Consider the following 27,430-nt stretch of genomic DNA (forward strand, 5'->3'; position numbering starts at 1 on the left):
CACCTTTCCAAAAATAAGATGTTCCCCAATGACTGACCTTCTCATAGGTACTGACCTTAAGAAGAAGAAGATAATATAAAGAGAAAGAAAGCCAGTGTGTATGAAACCAAATTCAGATCTTTTTAAAGTTTTTTTATCTTTTTTTTAATTCTTGATTTTTACTATTATTGTCCTGGGGATGCATTATAACATTGACAAAATTTCTTATAATACATCATAGTCTAATACACCCCTCCACCATTCTCCTTTATTTCTCTTCCCCCATTCCTGGAAGTTTCAACAGATTTCATTTTTCCATTTACACACATGTGTACAGAATATTTCTACCATACCTACACTCTTTCCTTATATCCTCCCCTCCCACTGTTATCCACCTCCCAGTCAGGACCTGTTTTGTCTTCCTGTTCTCTGTTTGTAAGAAAAAAAAATGATGTTTTTGTTTGTTTAAGATAGTTATACAGGGTATTTCATGGGGGGGTGATAAATGGAACTGTTAATTTATTTAAATATTCTGTAAAGTTTTATATGAGAATTAGGTTTATATTGGAGTATTGGTACCAATTTGGATTTTCAAAGTATTTTTAATGTAATCAGGAACACATCTGGACATGGGCCTTTAGATATTTTAACAGATGTTAACAATAAGATGATGCCTAAGGGGAAATGTTTTCAAGTCTAGGAGATCCATTTACCTAGTTGCAATTGGCTATGTAGAAATTCATCACATACTCCTATTATTTGATTTTGTGTATGTAGAAATGACATAGGCCTATAATCTCTAGTTTAATATATTCCTTCTTTTATTTTTTTTTCTAGCTTGCCTTGAAAGTAGCAATATTAACAGAGAGTAAAGGCACTAAGTTGGTCTGAGGATCCAGGACCCCAAGCACTATTTTTTACTTGTGTCTACAGCCTGATTTTAAGGGGAGATAAACTAAGGAGATGGCAGGGCAAGACCAAACTGTTTAAAATGACAACTCCTAGAAGCATTAGACTGCATGGAGTTAGACTGAACCCTGAAGTACCACAGTATGGATTGCCCAGAATTCATAGGACAAAATCTAAAGAAAGAACACGGTGGGAAGTCTTCTAAATGACTCCCTTGAGCCCTTTACTTTTGTACTTCCATCTTAATATCAGCTTCCCTTGCCCTGTATTTCAACATGGAGGAAAGAAACCTCAGGAAAAGTCTAACAAGGAAAAGAGTGGGAAAATGTATTTGCCTCAGTATGTAGGGCTGTCTATCATAGACCTTCCCCAGGGTATAGTAACCTACAAGTTCTCTGGGTCTCTCTGTGTATGAGTGGCACCAAAGGACTCTGTTCTGTCAGAATTATTCCATTCATTCATGTACTAGCTTATTCATTCAACAAATACCTATCCTATTCCAAGTCTATCCCCAATAGAGCACTAGCCAATGATGAAACAATGATGAATAAGGTCTTTGCTCTCCATGAGGTTAAATACTCTCAAGGAAGGGAAAGAATGAAAAAAATATAGATAACTATCCAGATAATTGTTTAATTAGAATTGCAAACCTTGTTACCAAAGAAAATTTCTATATCCTAGAAAACTCATCACTTGACCTTCCTATAATCTCGCTGCTTTCTAGGACAAAATTGAAGAATGGAGGAGACAGCTTAAGTGATTATGTGCCACTAATTGGTATAATTTAAATTTCCTTTATTCTTCCAAAATAATTGAAGCATCCTAATCACTTGTATTGGCGAGATATGAATATTGATGTCTTTAAAACGTGTATGAAGGTGTATGTGATATGAGTCATTTACTTGCCATTTTAATTATTCATGAAGGAGGTTTTCCTTTAGCTTGGATTATCTTAGATTTATCTTTGAAACACACATTCTTGTAAATATTTTAAAGATTAGATTATAGACAAAGTATTGAGCTTTTATTCTGTAAGAGTAAGATAGGAATTTGGGTAGTATTACATCTGATAACTTGAGAAATGTTGAGTTTGTTGTTTTTATTCCCTGTTTGATTTTTTAAATGTTTAGAAGTGGCCACAAAAGTTGATTTCAGCATAAATTTTAACTGGTAATTCTGAGGCATGAGAATGGCTGTGTCTCAAAACTTGATTGCTTGAAACTAGTTTTCTATCATATTATCAGTGTGTCTCCTGCCTGTCTTGTGTCTTGAGAGGAATCATTGCTGGAATGGAGGGTTTTTTTGTTTTGTTTTTTGATAATCAGACTTGGAGGGGGAAGATACTTCTCAACTGTTTAGAGAACACTCTCCCCCAAAGGAAGCAAAAAGAATTAATCTTACACTTATCTGTGAAGGAATTAAAAACATAGAGGACTGCCCAACAATGGGGAGCTGTGTGCATTTAGGAGGAGGTAAATCCATTATTTCTGGGAGCTTTCTACTGGCAATGTGAATGCCAAGTAAGAGCTGGGCAAAGTCTATCTTTTCCAGTGCTGTGGTTTTTTTTTTTTAAATCATTTGACTATGCTTCATATCCTAAGGAATTCTTAAAAGTTCAGAAAGTCGTTGGAGGAATGGAGATGTGGCTCAGTGGTAGAATGCTTGCCTAGCATGCACAAGGCCCTGGGTTCACCATCACCATGAAACAAACAAATAAAAACAATAACAACAAAAAAGAGCCTGGGTGTTGTAGCTCATGCCTATAATCCAAGCTACTCTGGAGGAGGAGATTGGGAGGATCTAGGTTCTAGGCCAGCTTGGGCAAAAAGTCTGTGAGACACTATCTTAACTAATAGAAGCTAGACATGGTGGCATGTGCCTGCCTTCCCAGCTAGGTAGAAGTGTAAGTAGGCAGATTATGGTCTAGACTGACCTGGACATAAATTCAAGACACTATAAGAAATATAAGTAAAGCTGGGGGCATGGCTTTACTTATAAAGTAAAGGTGGCAGCAAGTGTGAGGTCCTCTGTTCAAACCCCAGTACCATAAAAAAACAATAACAACAACCAAAGATCTTTGGTAATGTCCACCTCCTGTGTTTAAACATATACCATCAGTCCTGAGGAGTTGTTAGGCTGTTCGTGTTCTACAATTTCATTTGGCCTAATATTAGGTTGTAAACTAACATAAGCAAGCTTCATATAAATTAGGAAGTACATTGAGCTGGAGATATTGCTGAAATGGTAGAGCACTCAACTAGCAAGCATCAGGCCCTGAGTCCAAACCCCCAGTATCACAAAATCTAAATAATAGATAAGGAAGTAGTTCTAAGGTGTAGGGTAAAAGAGAAAACTCCAAACGGTGTCTGCTCTTCACATGAACCCCCTAAGAGCAAGTAGAAATGCCCGTAGGCTGTTGGGGAAAGAAACATGTACTCTTTACCCATGTATCAAATTGAGAATTAGCATACTCAGTAACTTCAAGATACTACACCAGAGAAGACTGAGCTTCTTTTAAAACAAACAAACAAAAAAATGGAACCAGGCCATGGTGTTTCACTCCTGTAATCCTAGCTATTCGGGAAGCAGAGATCAGGAGGATTGCCATTCAAAGCCAGACCCTACCTTGAGAAAACTCAATGTAAAAACAGGGCTAGTGGAGTGGTTCAAGTGATAGAGTGCCTACTTAGCAAGCATAAGGCCCTAAGTTCAAGTCTCAGTATTGCCAAAATATGGAAATAATTTCTATAAGAGTAGTGAATTTTGTAAGCCACCCGAATGGATGAGATATCTATTCAGTACTTTAATTTTTACACTTTCTATATTTGTGTGAATATAATTTGATGTAAAATGCATAAAAGTATCTCAGGCATGATGGTATACTCCTGTATTCCCAGCACTCAGGAGGCTGAGCCAGGAAGATCATGAGTTCAAGGTCAATCTGGAAGACACTGTATCCTAAAAGCAAACTAAATAAATAAATAAGATAATGAGATGTGAGTGGGGTTTTTAAAACACTGGCTTTATATTTGCCTATCAGTTTGAACAAAGCAAATTAGTCAACGTCCTACTCTGTGATATTTGAGAAAAACAGACCCCAGAAGAATTAAAATGTTTAATCTAAAAATAATTATGCAGACATATGATCATAAAATCTAGATAACCACATGAACAATCAATGAGATGGAAAAGAATTCTTACAGTTGAAAATCTAAAGGTTATAAAGGAATATGTAGATATAATAGATCATAAGAAAATTTTTATGTAAGAGCCTCAATAAGTAGTGGTAAGAATTGCATATTCCTTTTTCATATTTAATTAAATACATACACAGTTATTTTATAGGCATAGTCATAGACATAGGGGAAGTTATTTTGGATGTTAATTTAAGAATGGAACACTAAGAAATTGATAGTATTAAATAATTATAAAATTATCTAGCATATCTAGTATGAAAATATGATATTGCTTATTATCATGATATAAAATATGGGGAAAATATTAGGAATATATTTAGATGACTGAAGTCTGAAAAATACTGGTCTAAACTTAGTTTTTTTTTTCATATAATTTCCTTACCAGTAAAGATAAAATTAACTCAGACATGGACTATAAAGAAGAAATACTTTGAGTGTATTTTGTGCTTCTTAGATATTTGGAATTATCTTACTCTTATAACTTCAAAAGAAATTGAAGGCACACATCCCCAAGTGTAGGCACACTGAAGAGACCTAAGTACTCTTGTTAAATCTGAACAAAATTTTACCCTTAGTTCATTTTTATAGTTTGTTCACCTAATATTTTTAGCTTCTTAAATGGTATGATGAAATGCTATAGATATTTGAGTCCTATAACCACAAAAAAGAACAGCACAGAAATTTCAATGTCACATATTTGCCCTTTACCATATTGAGCACATCCAGATCACTAGAGAGAAAGCACTGGTCTTACAGTTGTAATAGAAAGATCACACCACACCGGACAATGCAGCCACATACAGCTTCTTCAAGTTGTAAATCAACCTGAAGAATCAATATGAAGATGACAAATTTGATTTAATTAGTACTTAAAAGTTATTTAGTGTTATAGAAACAAATTTTAATCTATAGTGTTCAAGACAGTGTATATTAAAAAGTAGACCCCTAGAGAAAATTTTGATTTTTCTGTGGAGGAGAAGGTTTGGATAAGAGAAAATATGTTGCAGTTATGAAAGTGTGAATTCATGCCTAGGTATTTACTTGATAGGTAAAGAATATTACATGCCTAATGAAGTTTCTCTAAAGAAATAAACATATTTTCTTGTCAAAATGGGATTCTGAACCATATGTACTCTAGAGTGAATCCTTGATATAATTGAAGTTATAAAGATATTTTCATAGATAATGTGTTAGCAGACATTTTGAGAAGCAAAAGCTCATTGACATTGATCTTAGCAATGATTCTTTTGTATCACACCAAAATCTAAGCCTACAAAAAAAAATGTATAAAGGTGGTGACAGCAAACTGAAAAAAAAAAAAAAAGCTTCTGTGCAGCAAAGGAAACAACCAACAAAGCAAAGAGATAACCTATGGAATGGAAGAAGATATTTACAATAAGATGATATTTTAGTTCTATGATTAAAGACAAAGTGTTTGAGTTTTCTAAACTGGAGAAGTCCAAAGGAAAGGGAGAATATCTCTTGTATATAGCTGAAGTAATTGCCTTCATCAAAAGACCAATTCTTGATTTCTACTAGCAAATGGGGAAGGTTTCAACAGAGAAAGAAAAAAAGTATAGGTAGATATCAAAGAGAAAGTACAAGTTAATAGCTAAAGATGACTAACAGTCATCTGGGACCTGGGGAGCAGAAACCAAAACTGAAAACACAAGGAAAGCCAGGCAACCCTGGTGACAATAGACTGACAGGCATAGCTAGCTGCAGAATAGCCCATAGTTCTCAAAAGCCTTAAATCCAGGGCAGAGATTTGGTGTGACAGTGACTCCTCCTGCATGGAGGTCAGCATTGGAAAATCCAGCCTGTTGCTTCCTGAATCTCACAGTGTTACATCCAAATCCAGGTGCTTCTTGAGAGGGGGCCTATTGTTTGAAACTGAGCTAGTCTGGGGATCTGAAGGCAAGGATCAATCACAAGTCAGGGAGTCTGGGGACACCCTCTACAGTTTCAGCATATGAGATGGCCACAAGAGGCCGTTTTGCAGAGGAGGAAAGTCAGACACGGACCCACTGAGAAGCTTAGGCAGAAGGGATCTCTGTCTATGGAGGACTTGGTGGTTGGAAGTCCCACCCTCTCTGATGATGAATGAGCCTATTGCCTGTGGATTACTGCAGAAAGTAAGAGCTCCAACCCTGTGTACAGTGAATCACTTACGTCTCCAGATTTGCCTCCATGCTGCTGTTTGTGGCCTGTTGTCAGGTGACATTGAGAACCAGACCATGCTTGGCAAATCCCTTAATCTCCTTAGCCTCCTTCTCCCCTCAGGGAGTCACACTTCTGGATGGAGTCTAAAAGCACTGAGACCAGTAGGCAGAGTGCCTAGTTCCCTGGGTTCTCCCCTTCTAGTGCAGACCTCAGTACTCTGTTTCCCCTAGTCTCTGATGCATGAAGGGGACTGCCTGCAGAATGACAATAGACGCCAGGTACAATCCATTCCCCCCACCTCCCAAACTGGTAGAAACCAATACTAAAGGATGTGGGGAGACCTTCTCCAATTCTTTGCCATTTTTGTTGTTGTTACTTTTTCCCCATTGTATTCTTAAATACTGTTTTTACGTTTTGATTTTTTAAAAATCTTTCCTTAATCTAATTGCATTTCCAAATTTTCTTACTTTGTATTCAGATTTTTTGTCTCTTGCTCTTTCTCTTCCTTGTGATTTTTTCATGTTTTTATTTTTCTTAACCTTGCTTTTTCTCTCTTTTTTTCCTTTCCCAGGCTCTCCTATGTTTTATTCTTTTTTTACTACTTTTATAACTAATAAATTCATAGTTTATTCTATATTATTTTTGCCACTTTGTTATGGTTAGTGATGATGTAGTAATTGTCTTTAATTGATTTTTTAATTGAGTTTCTACATCTGGTATATTTGGTGTTACTACAATTATGATGGTTTGTTTTCTGTCTGAGTTGTACTGGGGTTTAAATCCTTGAGATACTGCTCACTGAGATGATTCCCATAGAAACTGGAATGAAATTTGTGAATTCATCCCAATAGATGCTCAAATTGCAGCATAGAAATACAAGAAATACAAAAAAGCAAGGTACCATGAGTCCTCCAAAAGTCCATAACTTTAATAGCTGAATCCAAGTATATTGAAGTGGTTAAAATGTCAAAGAAATAAAAATCTAGTTTAAAAATTATTAATGAGTCAGGTGCTGGTGTCTCCCACCTATAATCCTAGCTACTCCGGAGGAGAATCATGGTTTGAAGCCAGAACCAGGAAAGAGTTCATGAGACCCTGTCTTGCAAAAACCCATCACAAAAAAAGACTGGTGGAGTGGCTCAAGGTATAGACCCTGAGTTCAAAACCCCAGTATTGCAAAGAAAAAAAAAGATCAATGACCTCTAAGAGAACTAAAATAAATATATGGATGAAGTAAATGTATCAGTTTAAGACTTCGATGAGAAATTCAGAAAAGCAGTAGAATTCTGAAAAAATAGAAACCATGGACATATAAAGCTCAATAAATCAAATTTAAAAACCCAATGGAAATCATCACCCAAATGACTAACCCAATAGAAGATAGAGTATCAGGGATTGAAGATAAGGTTGACAAATTATTACATTCAAGTAGCAATAAAGGAAAAAAAAGCAATCATGAGCATGATGCTAAGACCTCTGAGACACAATTAGAGACCAAACCTATGAACGTGGGGTATTGAAGAGGGAGTGATATCCACATTAAAGACATAGAAAACCCAGTCAATGAAATTATGGCAGAGCATTTCTCAAACCTAGGGATTTGTTAAGTACAGTAGACATTTAGAACCCCAAATAGACACGGCCAGAAAAGAACCTTTGCCCTTCATATTATAGTTATAATGCTAAGATTACAGAATAAAGAAAGAATACCGAAAACTGCAGGAAAATAACTGATAAGTTATTCCTATCAGAATAACAGCAGACTTCTCAGCAGAAACCTAAAGGCCAGGACAACATGGACTGATGCATTTCAAGCATTGAAATAAGATAACTGCCAATCAAGAATACTATGTCCAGCAAAGTTATACTTTAAAATTGAAGGAGAAATAAAGGACCTTTCATGACAAACATTAACGACAGCAATTCATGACACTAGGCCAGCATTACAGAATTTACATAAGGAAATACTGTGCAGAAATAGAAGAATATAAACCCAGGCATGAAAGCTCACAGAAGAATAAATCTCACTAGAAGAACTGATGAAAAAGTGATTATTAGGAAAGAAGCAAACATTATTTAACTTATTAACCCAGCAACCTCTAAGATAAAGAAGGAAGACATTAGTACAAACTTTTCAGTAATCATCCTAAATATAAATGTTCTTAACTCTTCAATTAAACAGCACAGACTAGCTGAATGAATTAAAACAGAACAGAACAAAACAAACCAAGATTCAACTGTTTGCTATCTGTAAGAAACTGCCCTCACTGGCAAAGAGTGATAGCTTGAAAGTGAAAAGAAAAAAATGATATCCAAGCAAATGAAACCCAAAAGCAAACAGGAGCATCTATATTCAAATCTTATATAGCAGACTTCAAGCCAAAATTAGTCAGAAGTGATAAAGAAGGTCACTTTATATTAATAAAGGAGACAATGCATCAAGATGAATCTCAAAAGATTTTTTAGTCTTCAGGGAAATCAAATCAAAACTACACTGGGATTCCAAATTACCCCACTTAGAATGGCTTTCATCAAAAAATAAACAACAAATAGTGGCAAGGATGTAGTTGGAAAAGGAAGGATTATATATTTTTGGTGGGAATATAAATTAAAATAGCCACTATGGAAATAGACATGGAGGGTCCTGAAAAAAAACAAACTAAAAATAGAACTACCCTATGGTCCTATTTTACCACTTCTGAGCATATATACAAAGGAATCAAAGTAGAGATATCTCCATATCCATGTTTTCCATGGTACTGTTCACAATAACCAAGTTATAGAATCAGTCTGGGTGCCCTTCAATGGATGAGTGACCTAAGAAAATATGATAGATGGTAGATAGATAGATAGATAGATAGATAGATAGATAGATAGATAGATATACAGTGAATTCTTGTTTGGCCATAAAGAATAAAATTATGTCATTTGCAAGATATGCATGGAATTTGAAATCATCAAATTAAGTGAATTAGTTCAACAAAATTCGTTTAGAAATTATAAATGGAATCTAGATTTTAAAAGGACATGAAAGTGGAAGGATACCAGCGGGAGGGGTAGGAGGCAAGAAAGGGTAATGGGGAATGAATATTATCAAAGTACATTATGTAAAAATGTCATAATGAAACCCATTATTTTGCACAATTAATACATACCATAAAAACTCAAAAAAATCCTTTGATCAGTTGTATGTACCACTTATAACATGCACCTCAAAATAACAACTATTTAGAATTAAACAGTTTGAAAATGAAGAAATAAGCAGCATCTTAGTTAAATAAATATGCAACATCATATTTCATAGGTTACATAAATTCTTCTAATCCTTCATGTCTATTACTAGAAGGGATATCCTTATAAAATCATATTTTGATCTCAGAGATGAAATCCACTTGGTTTCCATTCTTTGTCCTGCCATCACTATTGCATAACAGAAATCATTAGAATAGGATGGAGGATGTGTGTGATCCTGAATAGAAATATGGGTCTTAAGCTAACAGATATTTCTTACTTACCATGGAAGGGGTGGGCACAGATAGCAATCATTTTCAATGAGTGGAAATGAGGAAAGAAATCTATTTTACTGAGATTTTTATTACTAAAATTTGGGGCACAGTTTATAAAGTGCATTTGCATTGGGGCACTTCACAATTCTGATGTTATACAGTAGTTACACAAATGCAAACTCAAGTAGAAGGTTGGATGAATCTTTATTGGAACACTTTCAAAGGTGGAAAGGGATTTGGGCAGGGTCAGCATCTAAGCAAGAGCATGAATCTTTTACATTGCCTCGAGTAGAAACTGATGGAAATGTATTGACCTGAGTGAATTCTTTCCTTTTTATTTCTTTTGAGGAAAAGTCTCCCTCTTCCTTCCTCCCTCTGTTTTCCTATTGGAAGCCTTTTTCAATGTATATTTATATTTACCTTAAACTTATCACCCCCAAACTATAAAGTGCACATAGATAACTCATTTTGGTAAGATATTTATATGAGTTCCACCAAGGTATTTAAATAAACTTTTAAACAGAAGTTTAAGAGTGAGCAGCAAAGTAACTTTTAGTGATGACTATGCAGTCAGTGCTTTGGGCAGAACTCTGCCTGCACTCCAGTAATCTACTGGACTTCCTTGTTATGTGCTTATTACTAGAATATGTTCGTAACAATTTAGAAAATTATCATAATTAAGAGTTCAGATGTTTGCACAGGGTGGTTTCAGGTTCGAGTAGGACATTTTATTTTACAGCTTTGTGACCTGAGGCAAGATCATGTTTACAAATACAAGCAATTTAGTGAAAAGCAGATCACACTAAGGGGAGGTCACTCACAGGAGAGGGAAAGCTTAAGTTAAGGAGGTGAACATGGTTGTACTTTCTATACAAGGATGAATGTAGATTTTTTTTAAACCTGTTGAACTCACCATAAGAAGGGAACTAAGGTAGAAAGGAGAAAAATAGAGGGGATGAACCAGTTCAGGCTATAATACATATGTACATGGAAATGTCACAAGGAAACTCCCTGTATTATCTTAAACAAACAAAAAATGTCTTTTTAAAAAAATGGAGAACAGGAAGGCAAAACAGTTCCTGTCTGGGCGTTGGCACCAGTGGGAGAAGGGAGGTTATAAGGAAAGGGTGTAGGAGCGTGAATATGGTGTAAATACTGTGCACTCATGTATGAAAATGGAAAAATGAGACCTGTTGAAAATATTCCAGAAATGGGGGAGAGGAATAAAGGAGAATGACATGAGGGTGAATTCAACTATGATATATTGTAAGATTTTTTTTAAATGTCACAATGTACCCCCAAGTACAGCAATAATAAAAAAGTAAATAAAGATCATATTCTGCTTCTCAGCCTCAGTTTCTTTTATAAAACAAGTTTATAAAAATATGGTATAGCATAGGATAGCATAATACAACATAATATAGTATAATTCAATCAATATAGTATCGTAATAGCATAGTGTTTTATGCAGTATAGCATAGTATAGCACTGGGTGTGTGCTGGTGATCAGATGAGGGATGCACATAAAACTTTTAGAACATGACTGGTAAATAATAAGAGTTCAGTAAATAGTAGATGTTTTTCTAAAGCAATAATTGGGATATGCAAAAATATTTCATTGTCTTTGGGCAAGAAGAAGAATGTGAAAACATATTGCAGAGAACTTGGGAAGTGAAATGTGGGGAGTGGGTAACTTTAGTAAGGAAATATACTATTCTCCCTTTTGATTATTATTACACCCATTCTGTTCCAAGCATCATAGAACAAAATTTGTTATGCTTGCCAATCAGAACATTTTAGTAATTACACAACCAATTCACCGAGGTGAAATAACTTTGCCAAAAGCAACACTAGTAAACAGAAAAATTCAAGCTTAGGTCCCAGCTCTTGTCAGTAGCAAATCCTATTTTACTTCCAGTACACCTCACCAGCCCTGCAATTGAGGATTTACTCAGATAAAGATCCATCAGAAGATATTGGGGCTTCCTTTCACTGGTATGGGCTGAATCAGGGAGAAAGTGCTCTGGGGACAGACCTACAACAGGGAGGTTGCAGGGATGATGGTGGGTTATCTAATGTCAGGACAGTGTGACCTGACTGATGCGGACCTACAAATGTTGGTAGTGGACTGATCTTTACAGAACTTGCAACCAGCCTTAAAAATGGCATCATACTCAGAAAAAAGACAAATAGATTAAAAGTGAATAGATTTTTTTCAGGGTTCAAAGAGTCAACCTGAGTTTAGCTTTGGCGTGTTTGGACCACACTGGACTCTGTTGGGTACAGTCTGAGCAAAGATCATATGTAGACTTTAGGTATCTAAGAAACCATGATGATAAAGCAGGGGGAAGTCCTGGGAGAATTTGCAAGTGGAGTTTTGTCAGAGTTCATCATTCTTACACAAATAGGTTGTACTAATAGTTTACTTACTACTTGTAACAGTTAAAGGAAAGAACAGATTGGGGAGAGGCAGTACAGGATAGAGTACATTGTAGAGGTAATTAACATAGAGGTCCTGATGTTAGATTCCAAGTCAGGTTCTTCATTGTTGGCTACTTTGGGGCTGCCCTTAAGAGCATTTGAGACCCCAGGTAAATATTTTTTGTAGTTCCTCTTGCAGTACATATAATTTCACTTAAATAAAATCAGTGGGTCAGAATTACTCAGGTGAATCTCACATAATCCCAAGAAATAGGGGCTACGTGGGCTAAGGGGAGTAATTTCATTGTTAGCCACTGTCCCTCTCTGTAACCCTTGGTTGAGCCCCATAGGACAAATTAACTACCTGATTAATTCCATGCAGGGTAGAATGTCAGAAGTTGCCTTAAAGGGAAAAAATGGGAATCAGAGGCCCTTGTGTACTCCAGAGACAAGACAACCAGCTATCTCCCAGCATCCAGTGGAAATTTGAAAAGCTTTGAGGAAGATGCTTCAAAGTGCAAAAATCAGTAAGGGGGAGACTTCAGGTCGGGAATGTTCTTGCATGGGACTAAAAGTGTTACTGAGCTGCTGCATCATACAACTCTTGTGAAGAATTAATTAGGTAATAAATGAAGCTCGCTTAGATATTTCCTTGCTGGTAATCAGGAGTCAATCAGTGCAAAATATCTCATGTTATCCATGAGCATTCACAAGACACATCAACTAAATTAGCCTCTATAGAGACTCCAGTTAGGCTATTGTGTTTTTACTTGTATTTACAGGGATAAAAGTAAAACATGGCATGATATATGGTGTTGAGTAGAACGTACAGGTAAGTGAGTTCTTTTCTTATCAATCTGACACTGGCCTTGTAGTAGTAACCACTCTGTCTTCATTTCCTCTTCCTAAGATGAGAAAATGGAAGGGTGACACACAAGACAATAAGTTGTGCTACTAAGAAAGGAGTGGTTGTCTTTAGGTAGTGTAAAATTGTATGATGGTAATTTGGCAGAACACACATTCCCTTTGCTGCCCCAGCCTCACATTAAAATAACTTGTCACGTGAATGAGTCTCTCCCATCTTTTGGTGTTCTCTCATGTGATGCTTTCTTGTCTTTTCAGATCCCCCAGATTAGTTATGCATCAACGGCACCAGAGCTCAGTGATGACCGACGCTATGACTTCTTCTCTCGTGTGGTCCCACCTGATTCCTTCCAAGCCCAGGCCATGGTAGACATTGTAAAGGCTCTAGGATGGAATTATGTGTCTACTCTTGCATCTGAAGGAAGTTATGGAGAGAAAGGTGTGGAATCCTTCACACAGATTTCCAAAGAGGCAGGTAGGAAGAGATTGCAATCACCAAGTTGACTTTCTTGTAGGGTTCTCTTGAGGCATTTTTAAGGAAGCACTGCAGATAATCACCCTATCCCTCTCTCACCTTCTTTATATCTTATGAAGTACATCTGTAAAGTCTTCATTTGTAACATGTTGTTATTTTTGGAGAGATTTACAAAGGTGTGAAACTGAAATCCCTTAAGTACTGGCAGAAGAAAAAGAGAAAAACATATGTAGTAAAATTGGTATCTTATTTCTACCTGACAGATAATCAGGGACTCCTGTCTGCAGATGGAAACATGAGAAAATAGAGCTAGATGTGCCTCTCCATGAATGCTTTCTGTCTTGGCTCTCTTTAGAAGTATGTGAGCCCATCATGTGCCATTCTCATTTCTAGAACATTAGCAGTAATGCCTTGAAATGACTTCCTCAAAATAAAATAATCAACCAGGCAGTAGCATGTATTTAGACAAATAGTTTTTCAAACTTTAGACTATTTTAGAAATGACAGTTTCTATTTAATAGTACTTAGAAAAGATTTCTTAATTTTTTTATTCAGCTCAAACTAGAAATAATGGGTTCAAGTGTTTGGCCAGCTGTCTTCCATTGGGCAGAATTTGAAAAATGAGACAAAATTCCCACATTTAGGAATTTTGACCATAAATATTTATTTAGGTTTCCCCATATGGAAATATTGGAATATACTAAAATATATATGGGGGGGGGTTAGAAATTCCTATATAATTCTTATTCTAAAAGAAGACACTCAATTTTGTTTGTAAAAATTTTATCCAATTAAAATTTTTATTGACTGGTACAGTTAACTGATAGCAAAAGCAAGCAGTCAAAGGGAATAGAAACTGAAGTCCATATCATGGGGAAAGATTTCATGAACCTCGAAGGCAGAGCTTTGAGTATTTGGTTCTCACATGACAGATATACTCAGATATGCAATGTTTCTGGATACAGTTCACATATCTGCATGTGGCTACTGGAAGCACCTAAGGCTTGCTATAAATCTTATGTTTTTATCTCAGTGCACTGTCACTAGCTATAATTTCAAATGTCCATGGTGAGCTCAGTCATTCTTATGAGCTTCCCTCTGACTGAAATACTTGTATTTTTAGCATCATTGTCTAGGTAACTCCTAATTATTGACAAATGCCATCCTAAGCATCATTCCTAAGTTCAAACACACTTAGAACCCCTTCCTTGGTTGTGTTGGCTTGGCCTTACGTTTCTACTGTCTTCACTAGCACCTCTAATCACAGGTTAATGTACTTCCTTCTTTGTCTTTATTCTTATCTTGTCCCCAAGACTCAAAGAGGAGATCAGGTCTGTCTCACTCACTACTGTGGCTCCAACTACTACATTCCTAAGGAAAATATGCCTAGTCTAATTCAGTTAGAATTAAACTGTGATTAGGAAAGAAATCTTAACTTTGGCCTTGTGGTATGCTATGATTTATAGGATTCATTAACAGTTGACTTCATGAGTCACCAAAGTGATACGTAATCATTTTAAATGAGTTTTTTATTTCTTTCTTTGCTTCTTTGAATTCTGCTTTGATCAAAATAAGGCTGGAGGCTGACATAGAGAAATATCTAAAATATCAGGAAGGAAACAAATAAGACAAGATTAAGAGAAAACATGTAAAATAGTAAGATAAGGCTCAGAGATAAAGCAAAGATACCACCTTGAACTACATAATTGGTATAAAGGAGTCTCAGATTTAACACTTTGTATTGGATAAAACAAAGAAAAAAATACTGACCATTCTGTCACAAGATTTATAGCATTTGTGATGTTAAATCATGTTGATTGTTTAGTAAAGAACAACTTTCCTTGCCTTAGAATTAAAACAAAAGTTTGCTCTGGGTCTTTATTAAAGACTGTATTCTAAGGACAGGCCAGGGGTAAGGATTATGGGGTTGTTTTTGCCTAGTGTTATTTGGTGGAAATCTAAGACATCACAGGTTTCTATATAATGACTTTGCAAGTGTAATATGGCCCTTGTCATATGGTCTGAATGCTCCAAATCATTTTTTAATCTAATAATACCTGAAAACACTCAGCTTAAAAATGAAGATTTTGTCATTGGCAATGAATTTGAAAGAAATCTTTCAATCTAAGAGCATTTCCCCTTAGGGAAGAGAATAGGTAAAAAGCTTCCTGGTGCGGTAATATCTTAAGGATTAGTTCCTCTTTTAAGTATTATGGTACTTGGAGAGTATTTGTAATAAAATTCATTGGAACTGTGTCACATGTACAATAAATTTAAATGAATTCACTGGTGTGCTTAATGGATAACCCTCTTCTCCAATAAGAAAGGAATAGGGGGAGGGAAATTGTAGAGGAGTTCAGGGAGAGGAAGAAATTGCAATTTAAGGGTGTGGGGTAAGTCTACTCACGATGTTTATGACCTAATGAAAGTATAAGATTTATTCAGTCAGTTATTTCTGTGGACCTCTTATAATGTGAGTATCTTACTACTCCAAATGTGATTATGGAATTGAAAGATTCGCATTTATATCCCACAACACCTAAAAATAATCTACTCCTTTCTCTGATGTCCAAACAAAGAAACACTAAGATATTCTAGTTCTAAAAAATAAGAGGAGAAATCTTGTTTTATTGGAATTTCTGAGAAGTCTACTTGGTTAGGGAATTTTTAAAAATTGCTAGGGTAATAGCAAATGTGTACTTTTTCCCTTGCCCTATCGACTTTAGAACTTGGCCTTCAGAAGAAAGCAAGTGTCTTGCATGTGTGAATAGATATGCACAAAAGTGAGCAAGCACGCAAGTTAGGGTGTCAGAAAGCCCTGTATTTGACTAACGGGCTGCATTAATTCTGTATTGTAAATATTTTAACACATGATTTAAGTTTTTAGGTCTCAGCTTCCTCATAGACACGATGAGATTCATGATGTCTGCTTCATCATGTTTGTAAAATAAATAAGATGATGCATGGGAAAGCATTTAATACTCAACAATATCTGGGTATTAGTGCATCACACTGATTCCCTGTAAATTAGGTGAGTTATTGCTTGAAAAGTTTAAAAATAACTTGAGCAAGGGGGGTATATGCTTTTATTGTAATTACAAGGTTATTAATTTTATAAGCTGAGTTACTATTTTTGTTAATATGCTTTCACCATATAAGAAGAAAAGGAAATTAGCTATTTATGATGGTCTGTGAATGTAGGATGTGTGTGTGTGTGTGTGTGTGTGTGTGAGTGTGTGTGTGAGAGAGAGAGAAAGAGATATAGAGAGAGATAGAGAGTAATGGAGAGAGGGAGAAAGAAAGAGAGAGGAAGGGAGGGTCAAGTGAAAGAACACAGGCTCAGTGATGTTTTTCCATTCATTGCTAGCAAGCTGGAAGAATTGACTTCCATTCTTTCTTAACAGTTAGAATTTGAAGATTGTTATTCTTCTCCTTTCTCCCTTTAGACTGTTTTTATTCCAAAACTTACTTAGAGTTAAGTCCTAAGGCAGAGGCTACTTACCCACAGCCAGAGTATGACATATATCTGCTGTGCACATAGTGGTAGAACAGATGAGCTCTCCTGTATTGTTCTCTGCTAGAACAAGTTAAGACAATCACATCACAGAAAAGAAACTATCCTTTAACAGGGATTATATAATTTATTTGGAATATGGAATCCTAGGCACAATTTCTTCAGGCTGTCAAAGACAGGTTAGTAATTTTTTGCATGTTTGGTTCTAGGAGATTTAAATAAGCATAGATGTTTCATGTTGAACTTTCAAAGAAGACGGTAACATGATTTTCTCAGATGATGAGATTTTGTAAAACAGTTATATTTGCATAAATTGCCCTGTAATGGAACATAGGCAAAGTCAACAAAAGCTGTTTATTGCTTAATATTTCAGAGAATGAGAGAAAATTCAGTCTCAAAACACTTTAAAATTCAGGTCAACAAAATAACCTAAACGGCTTACCTTGGATATTAAGGCTCCACTTTCTAAGAGAAGGTCAAGGTAAATGTTTGTGATGCATATGGTATCAGTAAATTCCAAATCCTTTGAACTGTATCTGTTCCACCTCTTAGATTCTGTCAGGTAATTTCCAGTAGAATCCAGAGATACTATTTTACAATAAGGCACACATAGTAATGATCTGTTACTGCCTAGGCATTATCATGCATGTCAACTTTTCAACGCCTAAAAGAGCACTCAAACTATCTCTTGGTATTTCATGGCAATCCCTTAATACAATTATTCCAAATGATGTTATAGCTATTATTATTCAGATAAACTCTAGGGTTTCTTTTGAATTAATATTTTACCTTGTCCTAGAATATTCTCTCCTTGGAATAATTAGGTGAAGACTTAGTGACTATGATTAACTATTACTTGACTTTGAGTTTTCTAGACTTCAGGAATTAGTTGGATTTCATAGCACTGTGTACCTCTTTCCTTCACAGATATGATGGTCTATGTCATCACTTTTGTTGCTAATCATTAGTTATCCCTTGAGGGAAAGGACAAATCTTGTGTCCCTATCATGGAGCATTATTCCTGGTGCATTCAATCATTACTTCTTTAAAAGAAACAGAGAAGGAGGAATGGTATTTTCCCTATTTGTCTTTTAAATAAAAGGCATGTAAAGAAAGCACTTACAATATATAATTTTGCTTGTAGGCCACAAAAATTATACCCTAGATTTGTTTGCTATAAATCTGTTGTGGTTTATTATAGAGGTCCTCACTCTGTGTTTACATTCTTCCCTCTTGCCATTCCCATGTAAAACTAATAGTGATATGGCACAAAAAGGCTGTAGTTCTAAATACCACCATCTAGGTTGAATTGGAAGATTTTCCCTTTTTTTTTCTTCTCTGTCATGGTGCATATGGAAAAGATGGGTTATTTCCCCTATGTGTTATTCAGTGGTCCCAGATAAAACACAGATATTAAATATTTAAAGATTTGATTTTAAGCCGCAAAATCATAAAGACTCTTACAGTATCATTTATTTTGGGTTTCTTTTAAACTAAAGCAGTTCCTTAAGAAGAGAATATATTTTATTTGGTTTTGGATCCTTGAGTGGTTAGGTCACTTTCGCTTTTTTTTTTCAGTGTTAGGGATTGAACTCAGGGCATTGCACATGAGACATAAAGAACTCTACCATTGAGCTGTGTCCCTATCACACATTTTAGATTTTAACTCATGTGTGGACTAGACCCTCTGGAGTATGTTCCCTTCTTTCTGTCATCATTACAATTACCTTAGCTATGGAACCCACTGTAATCATTCATTATAGTTATAGTGACATTTTCTCCAGAATCACCACTTCAATATTCATTCAGAGATTAGTTTAATCTCAAGGCATAGTCTTATAGTTATCCTCTTTAATTCTCACCTCAGTCTCTCATATTCTCCCTACACACACACATTCATATGCGCACACACACACACACACACACACACATACACACACACATTCACCATTCTGTGGGTATCAAGATAGTCTATACCTTTGCAAATGCTCCCATTTATTTCTTCAAAACATAGGTCCTTGGAGAAAGCTGTCTTATGATATTCTTTCAGGGTCCTGTTTTGTACCGTGACGTGTACATCTGTCTCTTTGACAACATGACATGTTTAAGTCTGTCTTACATATTCGTGGGCATTGAACAGTTGTACAGAACTAACCTAAAAATCATAATCAAAGTAAAAAGGCCAGGAATTTTTGTTCCTAGCCCACTTTTCAACCAACTCTTGGCTAATCAGACATATCCACCATAAATGAATCGAGCTCCAGGGACACAAGAAGCACGGGCAATAGAAAACCCATGTTATTGACAGCAGCAGCACCCCGGCAGCATCAGAAGTAGTACCCATTCTCAAAGGGGAGATGTGGAGTCCAGCATCAGTCAGCCAAAGTAGTACAATCTTCAGCTTCTCATTTCTGGGAGAAACAGAGGCAGTGCCAACCCAGCTCGGTTATATGGCATTGTTTTGTTTCTTAGTTGTTGACATTGATTCTGGCAGTGTGGTTTCCTTTCCTTCCTACTCATATTCTGAATTTGCATCTCTGGACTCCCCAATGATTCTGTGAATTATCCAACATAATTTAAGTAATATTTCTGCTCGATCTACACAGATTCATGTGTCTTCAAACATCATTAGGGGTATCCTCTCCTCTGAGTTCCATAATTTCCATGTATAACTCTGTCACAGAATTTGTTGCATTTCATTGTAACCATCTGCTCAGCCATCCTCGCCAATAGAAAGGAAGTTCCTTAAAGACAGTGTATTGTATTTGACTTCCAATATACTATAGTCAGCATGGTCCCCAATGCAGAGTAGGTTTGTGTGTGCATGTGTGTGAGGATGTAATAAAAGTTTATTAATGGTTAAGGAAAGATGTTACAAAAGACCATGGTGGGCCACGTTGGAACCTGGGAGCTGGGAGCAGAGAGAGCACTCTTTGTTTCCAGGTGCTTTTAAAACCTGCACTGGGGGTAGAGTGGCTCAAGTGGCAAAGCACCTACCTAACAAGCATGAGGCCCTGAATTCAAATGCCAGTACTGTCAAAAACAAAATCTGTGCTAACCTGTGGGGGAAGAAAACCTGGGCAGCTTCTGAGCCCTAATAATTGGTGAGTGGGGAGGGTTTAGGGTGGTCCAAAGGCTAGGGTTTAGACTGTTTCCAGGCTAAGGTGGTAGGACAGGCTAGGATGTGACAAATATTTCTTTTTTATCTGAGGGATAATGGAGGGCAGATCACCCTGAGGCTTTTTGTAGATTGAGCTGAGATAAGGAGTTTAACATGGAAAGTGCCCAGGGAACAAGTACATGAGGTCTGAGGAGTTCCATGGCATCTTTTCTATGTCCTGGCCCTATCTCAGCTCTTCCCCCATAATGAGACAATATCCACAAAAAAAATTGGGGGAGTGGGGATTGCTTAGGGAAGAAGTCCATCTTTGGTATCTGCTTCAGAGCTGCAAAGGGCTGCAGACCCTCCCTCCCAGGGATATTGCTCCTCCTACCACGATCCCTTGGAACTCATGTAGTCCTCAGATGGCGTCTGTTGACTAGACCTTCAGCCATCCCAATCAAGGTTGTTCATGGGGATCTAGGTGAAGGTGTTCATCCTGGAAGAGATAAATCTGATTAACAAGTTTAGCAGGTATGACCTAATAGAAGCATCACAAGATTCTCTGCCAGGTGCAGTAGCCGGGCTGCACCAGACTAGCTTTTTAAACACACATGGAATTTCAAAATAATGTGTTAGTGATATGCCTTGCTATGAGTCTGAGGCTGCACTAGGTATGGTGAAGCTGTTGAAAACTTCTCCAGTTTTGATTTTCTAAAGTGAACAATAACCCATCATAATAAACTGACTAAGAGGAAAAAGAATGGAATAGGAAATTTCCTGATGCGTTTTATGTTCACACACTGCATATCTGAGTGCCTACTTTGTGGTAAGACCTATTCCAGGATAACAATGATTAATAATTACAATAGAGATGACAACAAGACAAAAAGTCTTACTTTAAAAAGGAGAAATTCAGAAGTAGAGCAATGAACATGTACTGATGATAAATACATGGAGGACCCCGACAGAAGGTAGATGCTTAACAAACCCCAATTGCTAGTAGAAGCTGGCCAGACAAGAATGACATAGAAGAAATTGTTGATGACCTTCTGAGAAGACAGGATCATGTTAAAAACCCCAAATAGTATCCATAATATTTGAAGTGTTAAATGTTAAAAGAGAAATGCCATTCCTTTGAAAATTTTATGACTCTCGTATGAATCTCATGTAAAATTCTCCTCTATGCAACATGGTAACCATTCCAGAAAATGACTAGGCATTTGAGCCAGGACCTTTAGATTCTGGCCCTGAATCTTCAGGTAACTCATTGGGAACCAACATATTACTTCTCTGTATGGCAAAGTCATCAGTATTTATTAATAAAACTAGCGTTTCTTGGCTTAGGCAATTCTCAGATACAATTCATTCTAATTGCAAATGATGGGTTGCTCGTAGGCAGTGAGACTGTCATTGTAGGCATAGATCTAGGAATACAGGATGACAGACTATTTTGCTGCATGAAGATATGGACTGTGAAAAGGCATAGTTAGCAATTCCTTCACTTCTCTCCCACCTACCTTCACTATACCTGAGGAATAAAGGGGGATGTAGATAGATCTGAAGGCAAAGTGATTTCCTTTATTTACCATCTTGCCTCTGACTACCATATGATGTATGTGAAAGGAGAGGAAGAATATGAGGTATTGGCATGGAGGTTTAAGATGCAGGGAGGTTAAAGAGAGGGGTAGACTTGAATACAGAGGGTTCTCTTGAATAGTAGAATTTCTTTGTCCATTGGGTTGTGAGGGAAGAGCTCTGTTGCTCTGTGATAGTCATCTGCTTTGTAATATATAATTATTAACCAGTAAACATTAGAGAGAGAAAGCTTGTTCTTTTCTGTCTTAGATTTATTGAATCTGCATTTAGTCTTCAGGATAAATCTTTCTCTTTCCAGTCTTTACAAAAATGTTCATTGGAAGAGATTCCCAGTTCTGAATTTCATAGATTTTGATACATACTAGCTAGAGGAAATTTCAGAAGCAAAAAAGTACATTGAAGCATATCAATTAGCTTATATGAGTGAAGAGAGGCAAATAGGGTAAGTCATAAGGAAAACCAGACTTTTGGTAGCTAAAAACTATAGAGTAGCAAGAATTACTTAAATGTCAAGTGCCATTACTGAAGTTTAATGTAACCAATATGGCCTCCGCTTATGTTCAAATTTCAGTTTCTCATCAGAGAGTGAATTAGTTATAGTGGTACTCACCACAAGGTGGGTTGTGAAAAAGTAGGTCATCTTGATTTTTAGTCCCAACTAGGCCACATACAAGAGGGAAGAGATATTTCCCAGTATAATTTCAGGGTTCTAACCAAAGGTTGATGGTTATAGTGTAAAACACTATTTTTTTGGTTGTTTTTCCAATCATACTTTCCAGTGTTCTACCCCACTGCCAACAGTCTGGTAAAATGGAGGCAGGTTTGGATTTTGACCTCACAGAAAAATGTAGTGTTAATTTTTATTAAAAAAACACAAGAAAGTGGGCACTGGAATTACTCAACTAGATAGCTCTAAAACAGCCCAAGAAATACTAAAGTAATAATTGGTTGCTTGCAAAATATCTATTTAGTGACTTTAACTTGCTCCTAAATTATTTTGTACTTTGAACAACTTGATGCAGTAAATGTAGCCTCTTTGAGATTTACACAAAGGGATCTGTTTTCTTTTAATTAGGTGAATGGATCCCTGCTGCTAAATCTTTTAGGAGATTATAAGAAATTCTACAATGTCCCACATCAATTGCATTAAAACTCTTAAGCACACTGTAACAATAGCCATCCTAAATACATATTGGCTGACTTTAAAAGACTTTGACCTTATATAGCTCCAGATTTTTCTATTCCCATTATTTGTAACTCTTTTTGGCTGGATAAGTTAAATGCTCAATAATCATCAGGCAGTATTATTCCATTGCAATAGTATTTCAGAGTTGACACTAATTGTGAAAATTCTCCTACTTGGGTAGGTGTTCCTCAAATATCATTACACTCTATGATCAGTGGAATTAGGATACTCCTTTGAGAAACTTGTATATAGGTCATAATGTAAGTGTTTACATACAAGGGAAAATATTAAAGTCATCAAAATAATAGTGAAGATAGTACTTTAAGATAAAATTAGAACTATATTAGCAAAGCTCAAAAGTAAAAGAATGGTTGTTAAAAAATTCATGTACATAAAGGGTTTATTTTCCCTACGGTATCAGTGATCCTTCTAGTTTTAAATTATCAGGGCTGGACTATGGGAAGGAGACTAGGGAGTACTGAAGAGGTCTGGGAGAGATAAATCAATGTGCATTGTAATACACATGTGCACGGAAACAACACAAAGAATCTCCCTGTATAGCTATCCTTATCTCAAACTATCAAAAATGCCATGTTTTTCTTATCTTTTATGTTTTTCCTTCAACAAAATCGGAGAACAGGTTCTGCTGGAGGCAGGGGGTAGCAGGGAGTGGCCCAAATAAGGTATACACATGTAAGTACATGCAAAAATGATAAAATAAAATTTAAATAAATAAATAAATAATCACGGCTAGGATGTAGCTCAGTGAGAGGGCATGTCCTAGCATGTGTGAGAACCTGGGTTCTATCCCCAGCATCACAAAACACTTATAACAACACACACACATCAGGTACATTTCTTATCACAGGTAATAATAAACTCTCTGTGGAAAGGTGATGTTGTTAGAACTATGAGTATAGAAATTATGATGAGTGGCCACTAATTATATAGAAGTATGTTGTTTCAAAGTCTTAATTCTAATTCTAGTGCTAGTGTTAAAGCTTGATGCTTTGATCATTTCTCTTGGACAAGAACATTAATTTTTAGCTTCATATCAGGATCATGAATGCTATTTTCCACAAACCTGTGATGTGGTGATGGACTTAGTGTGCATTCTACTTTCCACCCTTTGATATGATTAAAGTACATTTCTTTTTGTCCTAAGACTGTTCCTGTAGGTGTTCAGTTCAACATTTATCAGCAAGTAATAAAGACAGGAAGTAGAAATTCAAACAGCTTACAATAGACTCACAGATTGCATAGTCCCTTGGGGCTTGCCTCAGTTTATTACAGTTTCACTGTATTTTTAAAGAATAGAATATGAGATAACTTAAGCATAACTATAACTTGTAAGAGGAAAAAATAGATCAAGTGCTCTTGGTAATTACAAGATATATGTTATCCAAGTTATTGCTTTTTTCAGGAATCGGACCGAATTAGGTTCAATATATCTCACTACCATTCTGTTTGTTTTGTTAAATCAGTATAAGGCACTGAGGTAAATAAAAATATCCTACCCAAAATATTTCTTTTTTTCATTTTGCACTGCTGGGGATTGAACCAAGGGCCTTGAGTATGCTGGGCAAGTACACTACCACTGAGCTACAATCTCAACCCACAAATATTTCGAAATTTTTAAATAAAATCTCGGGAAGGCAGACAGAGAACAGACAGAAGATGCTGGTGGGAGGTTATTCGTGAGGAAACAGAAAAGATTGTTATTGTCAAGTAGAGACCTAGATTCTGTAAGACCCTGAACATGAATGGACAGGCCATGGGGCAGAGCCATACCAGGAGAGGAGGGCCCCCGGAATAAGCTCCTCTGCCAGCTGTCTTTAGACAGCAGTATTTTCCAAGGTCCTCCCTTAATTTTGCTGAACAAAATAAAGTTTCCATTTCTTCGCACAGTTTGGGTAAAGTTTGAATGGACCTTATTTCCTGTGAACAAATACTTTCAGCCTTGGATTGCTGTGTCATATTAATGACTTTGGGTGGCAACTAGATGGAGAACATCAGACACTTCTTTGGAGCTGTCTGATTCCCTGTTTGACTAGCTCTTGACTGATAATTATTATTTACAACTTGGCCTGTGTCCACTTCCTTTTCATAGAGAACTCATTCTCATATCTATTGTGTGAAAACATAAAACCTTGTCTACAGCAGAGTATGTACAAAGAAACTGCTTCAGCCTTGAAGTCAGCTTCCTAAGTAGAAAGTGTGTGAATTAGTTCACAATGAAATAACGAGTCCTTTACTTTTTATATCATGATCTTGTCTTAGGCTGCACAGGGGAATAATACCATGCATCAGAACAATACAATACCTCATTACTGTGGAAGTTGTTTATATGCAGGTGATTTTGGTGGTTGTTACTTTTATTTGTTTGTTAAGTCTTTATCAGCAATTTACATCATCTATTCAAAAAATGATAGAGGGTTACCCTCCCCGCCCCCCAAAAATGGAAGTAAAATAAACCAATTTAGGGTGCTTAAGAAGCAAAAAAGAACTATTTTGGAAAGTTATGAGATGACTCAAGGAAATAGAGTAAGGCTAAAGAACCGAGCTTGATAGAGGTGGTAAAATGGGCTACTGCAATAATCCAGGCAGCACTGTATCTTCAAGGCACCATGAAAAGGACAAACTCCTTTTAGCCCTTTGATTCTTTGTTCCAACTTCAGATTCTGGTGAAAAGACACTCTGGTGTCTGCCACTGATCATGTCATCATCAGGATATGGTGGCAGAAATGTAGCCACAGGAAAATGGACCAGTTGAATGACAATTCTACAAGATAATGTTTTGGAACTCTTCCTGACATTCCAAGATAAGTATTGGTTTGTTTTGTTTGTGGTACTAGGGTAGGAAGTCAGGGCCTCACACTTGAGAGGCAGATGCTGTCCCGCTTGAACCATGTCTCCAGTCCTTCTTTGCTTTTTGCTCTGGGGATGGCCTCAGATCATCGTCCTCCCTCCTATGCCTCCATTGTAGCTGGGATCCTAGGAGCATGTCACCATGCCTGGTTTATTGTTTAAGTGGAATCTCTCCAAATTTTCGCCCAGACTGGCCTCAAACCACAATCTTCCCACTCTCTGCCTCCTGAGCAGCCAGAATTATAAGTATGAAACACTGTGCCTGGCAACTATCAGATTTTAATAACTGAAGGATAACTGGTAGGGAGGAAATGATAAATGTGCAGGACAAATGTAAGAAAATAGATTCTCTTCTCTATGTAAATGAACAGTTGGAGGAAAAAGAAGAATTAACAGCTATGTAAAATGTTCTAGTTGAAGCAGTTCTGTTAAATCTTTTAAATAAAAGTTGGATTTTTTTTCTCCTTTGTTTTTCCTGTAACCGGTGCTCATAAGAAAGCATTGCAACTAAAATACACAGATTTCCCAAACCACTAGCTTTCTAAGGAGTAAAGAAACGTAATTTTCCCAGATTTACATCTGTGATAAGCTTCATGAAGAGTCAGATTTCAATCACCAGGTGATTGAATTAGCTCTACCCTATGCCATGACTTGAAATATAATGAATGAATAGGGGGACAATTTGTCACCATTATTGGAAAGTGCCCCTGTATCTGAATACTCATTCTAATGACAGAGAGTTGAGAAGAGTACTTTTACATTATCAGAATGACTTTGGCTCCCTTGTACTGAACCATTTGTAGAAAAGAAATGCCATTTCAGTATTTTACAATCCTGGGATTCCTACAAGTGAACTTCTGTGGCTGTGGGTTTTTGATAATAGGAATAAACAAAGTTTCTTTGAAATGTAGAAGTGGCAAAAGACAGAGCTCGTTGCTGTGTCCTTCCCTGCAGGGGCTTGGGTTTAATAAGTTGACTGAACCTTCTGTGTTGATGCTCAACAGAAGGGAGACTCCATGAGAAAGAAAATAACAGGGGTGTGGTGCATGCTGGGATAAGCAGGTGAATCTCCTGATGGGGTTTTTCTGTGCAGGCTAATAAACCATTTCTCAAAAACAGTGTGGGAGACCACTGCTAAAAGAAGAGTTTCTAGCAAAACTTTCTTTTTAGAGCCTGCCATTAATTGTTCAGCTGGGCAAACACTAACTGTAGAAAAGAGGAGTATTTAGCACACATACCCACTTTTCCAAGATGTGAATAGTGACAAAAATGTAAAGTACAGAGTTAAATGTGACTACTGAGGGGAGGATTAATATTCTATTATAAAACAAAATTTGATGAGTAGTCAAACATAGATGAAAAGGATTGAAGACCCTTCATTTTGCTTTAAATTTATTTCTCCCTGTCAGCTTCATTCTAACCAGTTAGTTACTTTTTTGGCCCTTTATTTTATCTGGACAAGAATGTCTACGAACACCAAATATTGCACTCCTCTGACCATTCAATTAAGCAGCATCCTCTGATTGGGACATCCTCTCCCAAGCGGTGGCCTGCAAAACCCTTTCTTTAGTGAAGCTTCTCCAGTATGCTCCCGTCTTACAGGGGTGGTGTTCCTGCCACTCATGCATATTGTCAATAGTAATACATTG

The 27,430-nt window shown here is 36.6% G+C and overlaps 1 protein-coding gene across 7 annotated transcripts in view; it reads left to right on the forward strand.

Moving 5' to 3' along the window:
• Positions 1-27,430, forward strand: part of Grm7 (glutamate metabotropic receptor 7) — a 797,981-nt gene that overhangs the window by 247,749 nt on the left and 522,802 nt on the right. For all 7 annotated transcript variants that reach the window (XR_012436366.1, XR_012436367.1, XM_074044288.1 and 4 more), the window contains exon 2: positions 13,298-13,514. Coding sequence is in view for 5 of the 7 variants with exons in the window: in XM_074044288.1 (XP_073900389.1) it covers positions 13,298-13,514 (217 nt within the window). In the remaining 2 variants the exon portion in view is untranslated. The remainder of the gene's footprint in view (positions 1-13,297; positions 13,515-27,430) is intronic.

This window comes from Castor canadensis, chromosome 10 (assembly GCF_047511655.1).
Source record: "Castor canadensis chromosome 10, mCasCan1.hap1v2, whole genome shotgun sequence".
Taxonomy (NCBI): domain Eukaryota; kingdom Metazoa; phylum Chordata; class Mammalia; order Rodentia; family Castoridae; genus Castor; species Castor canadensis.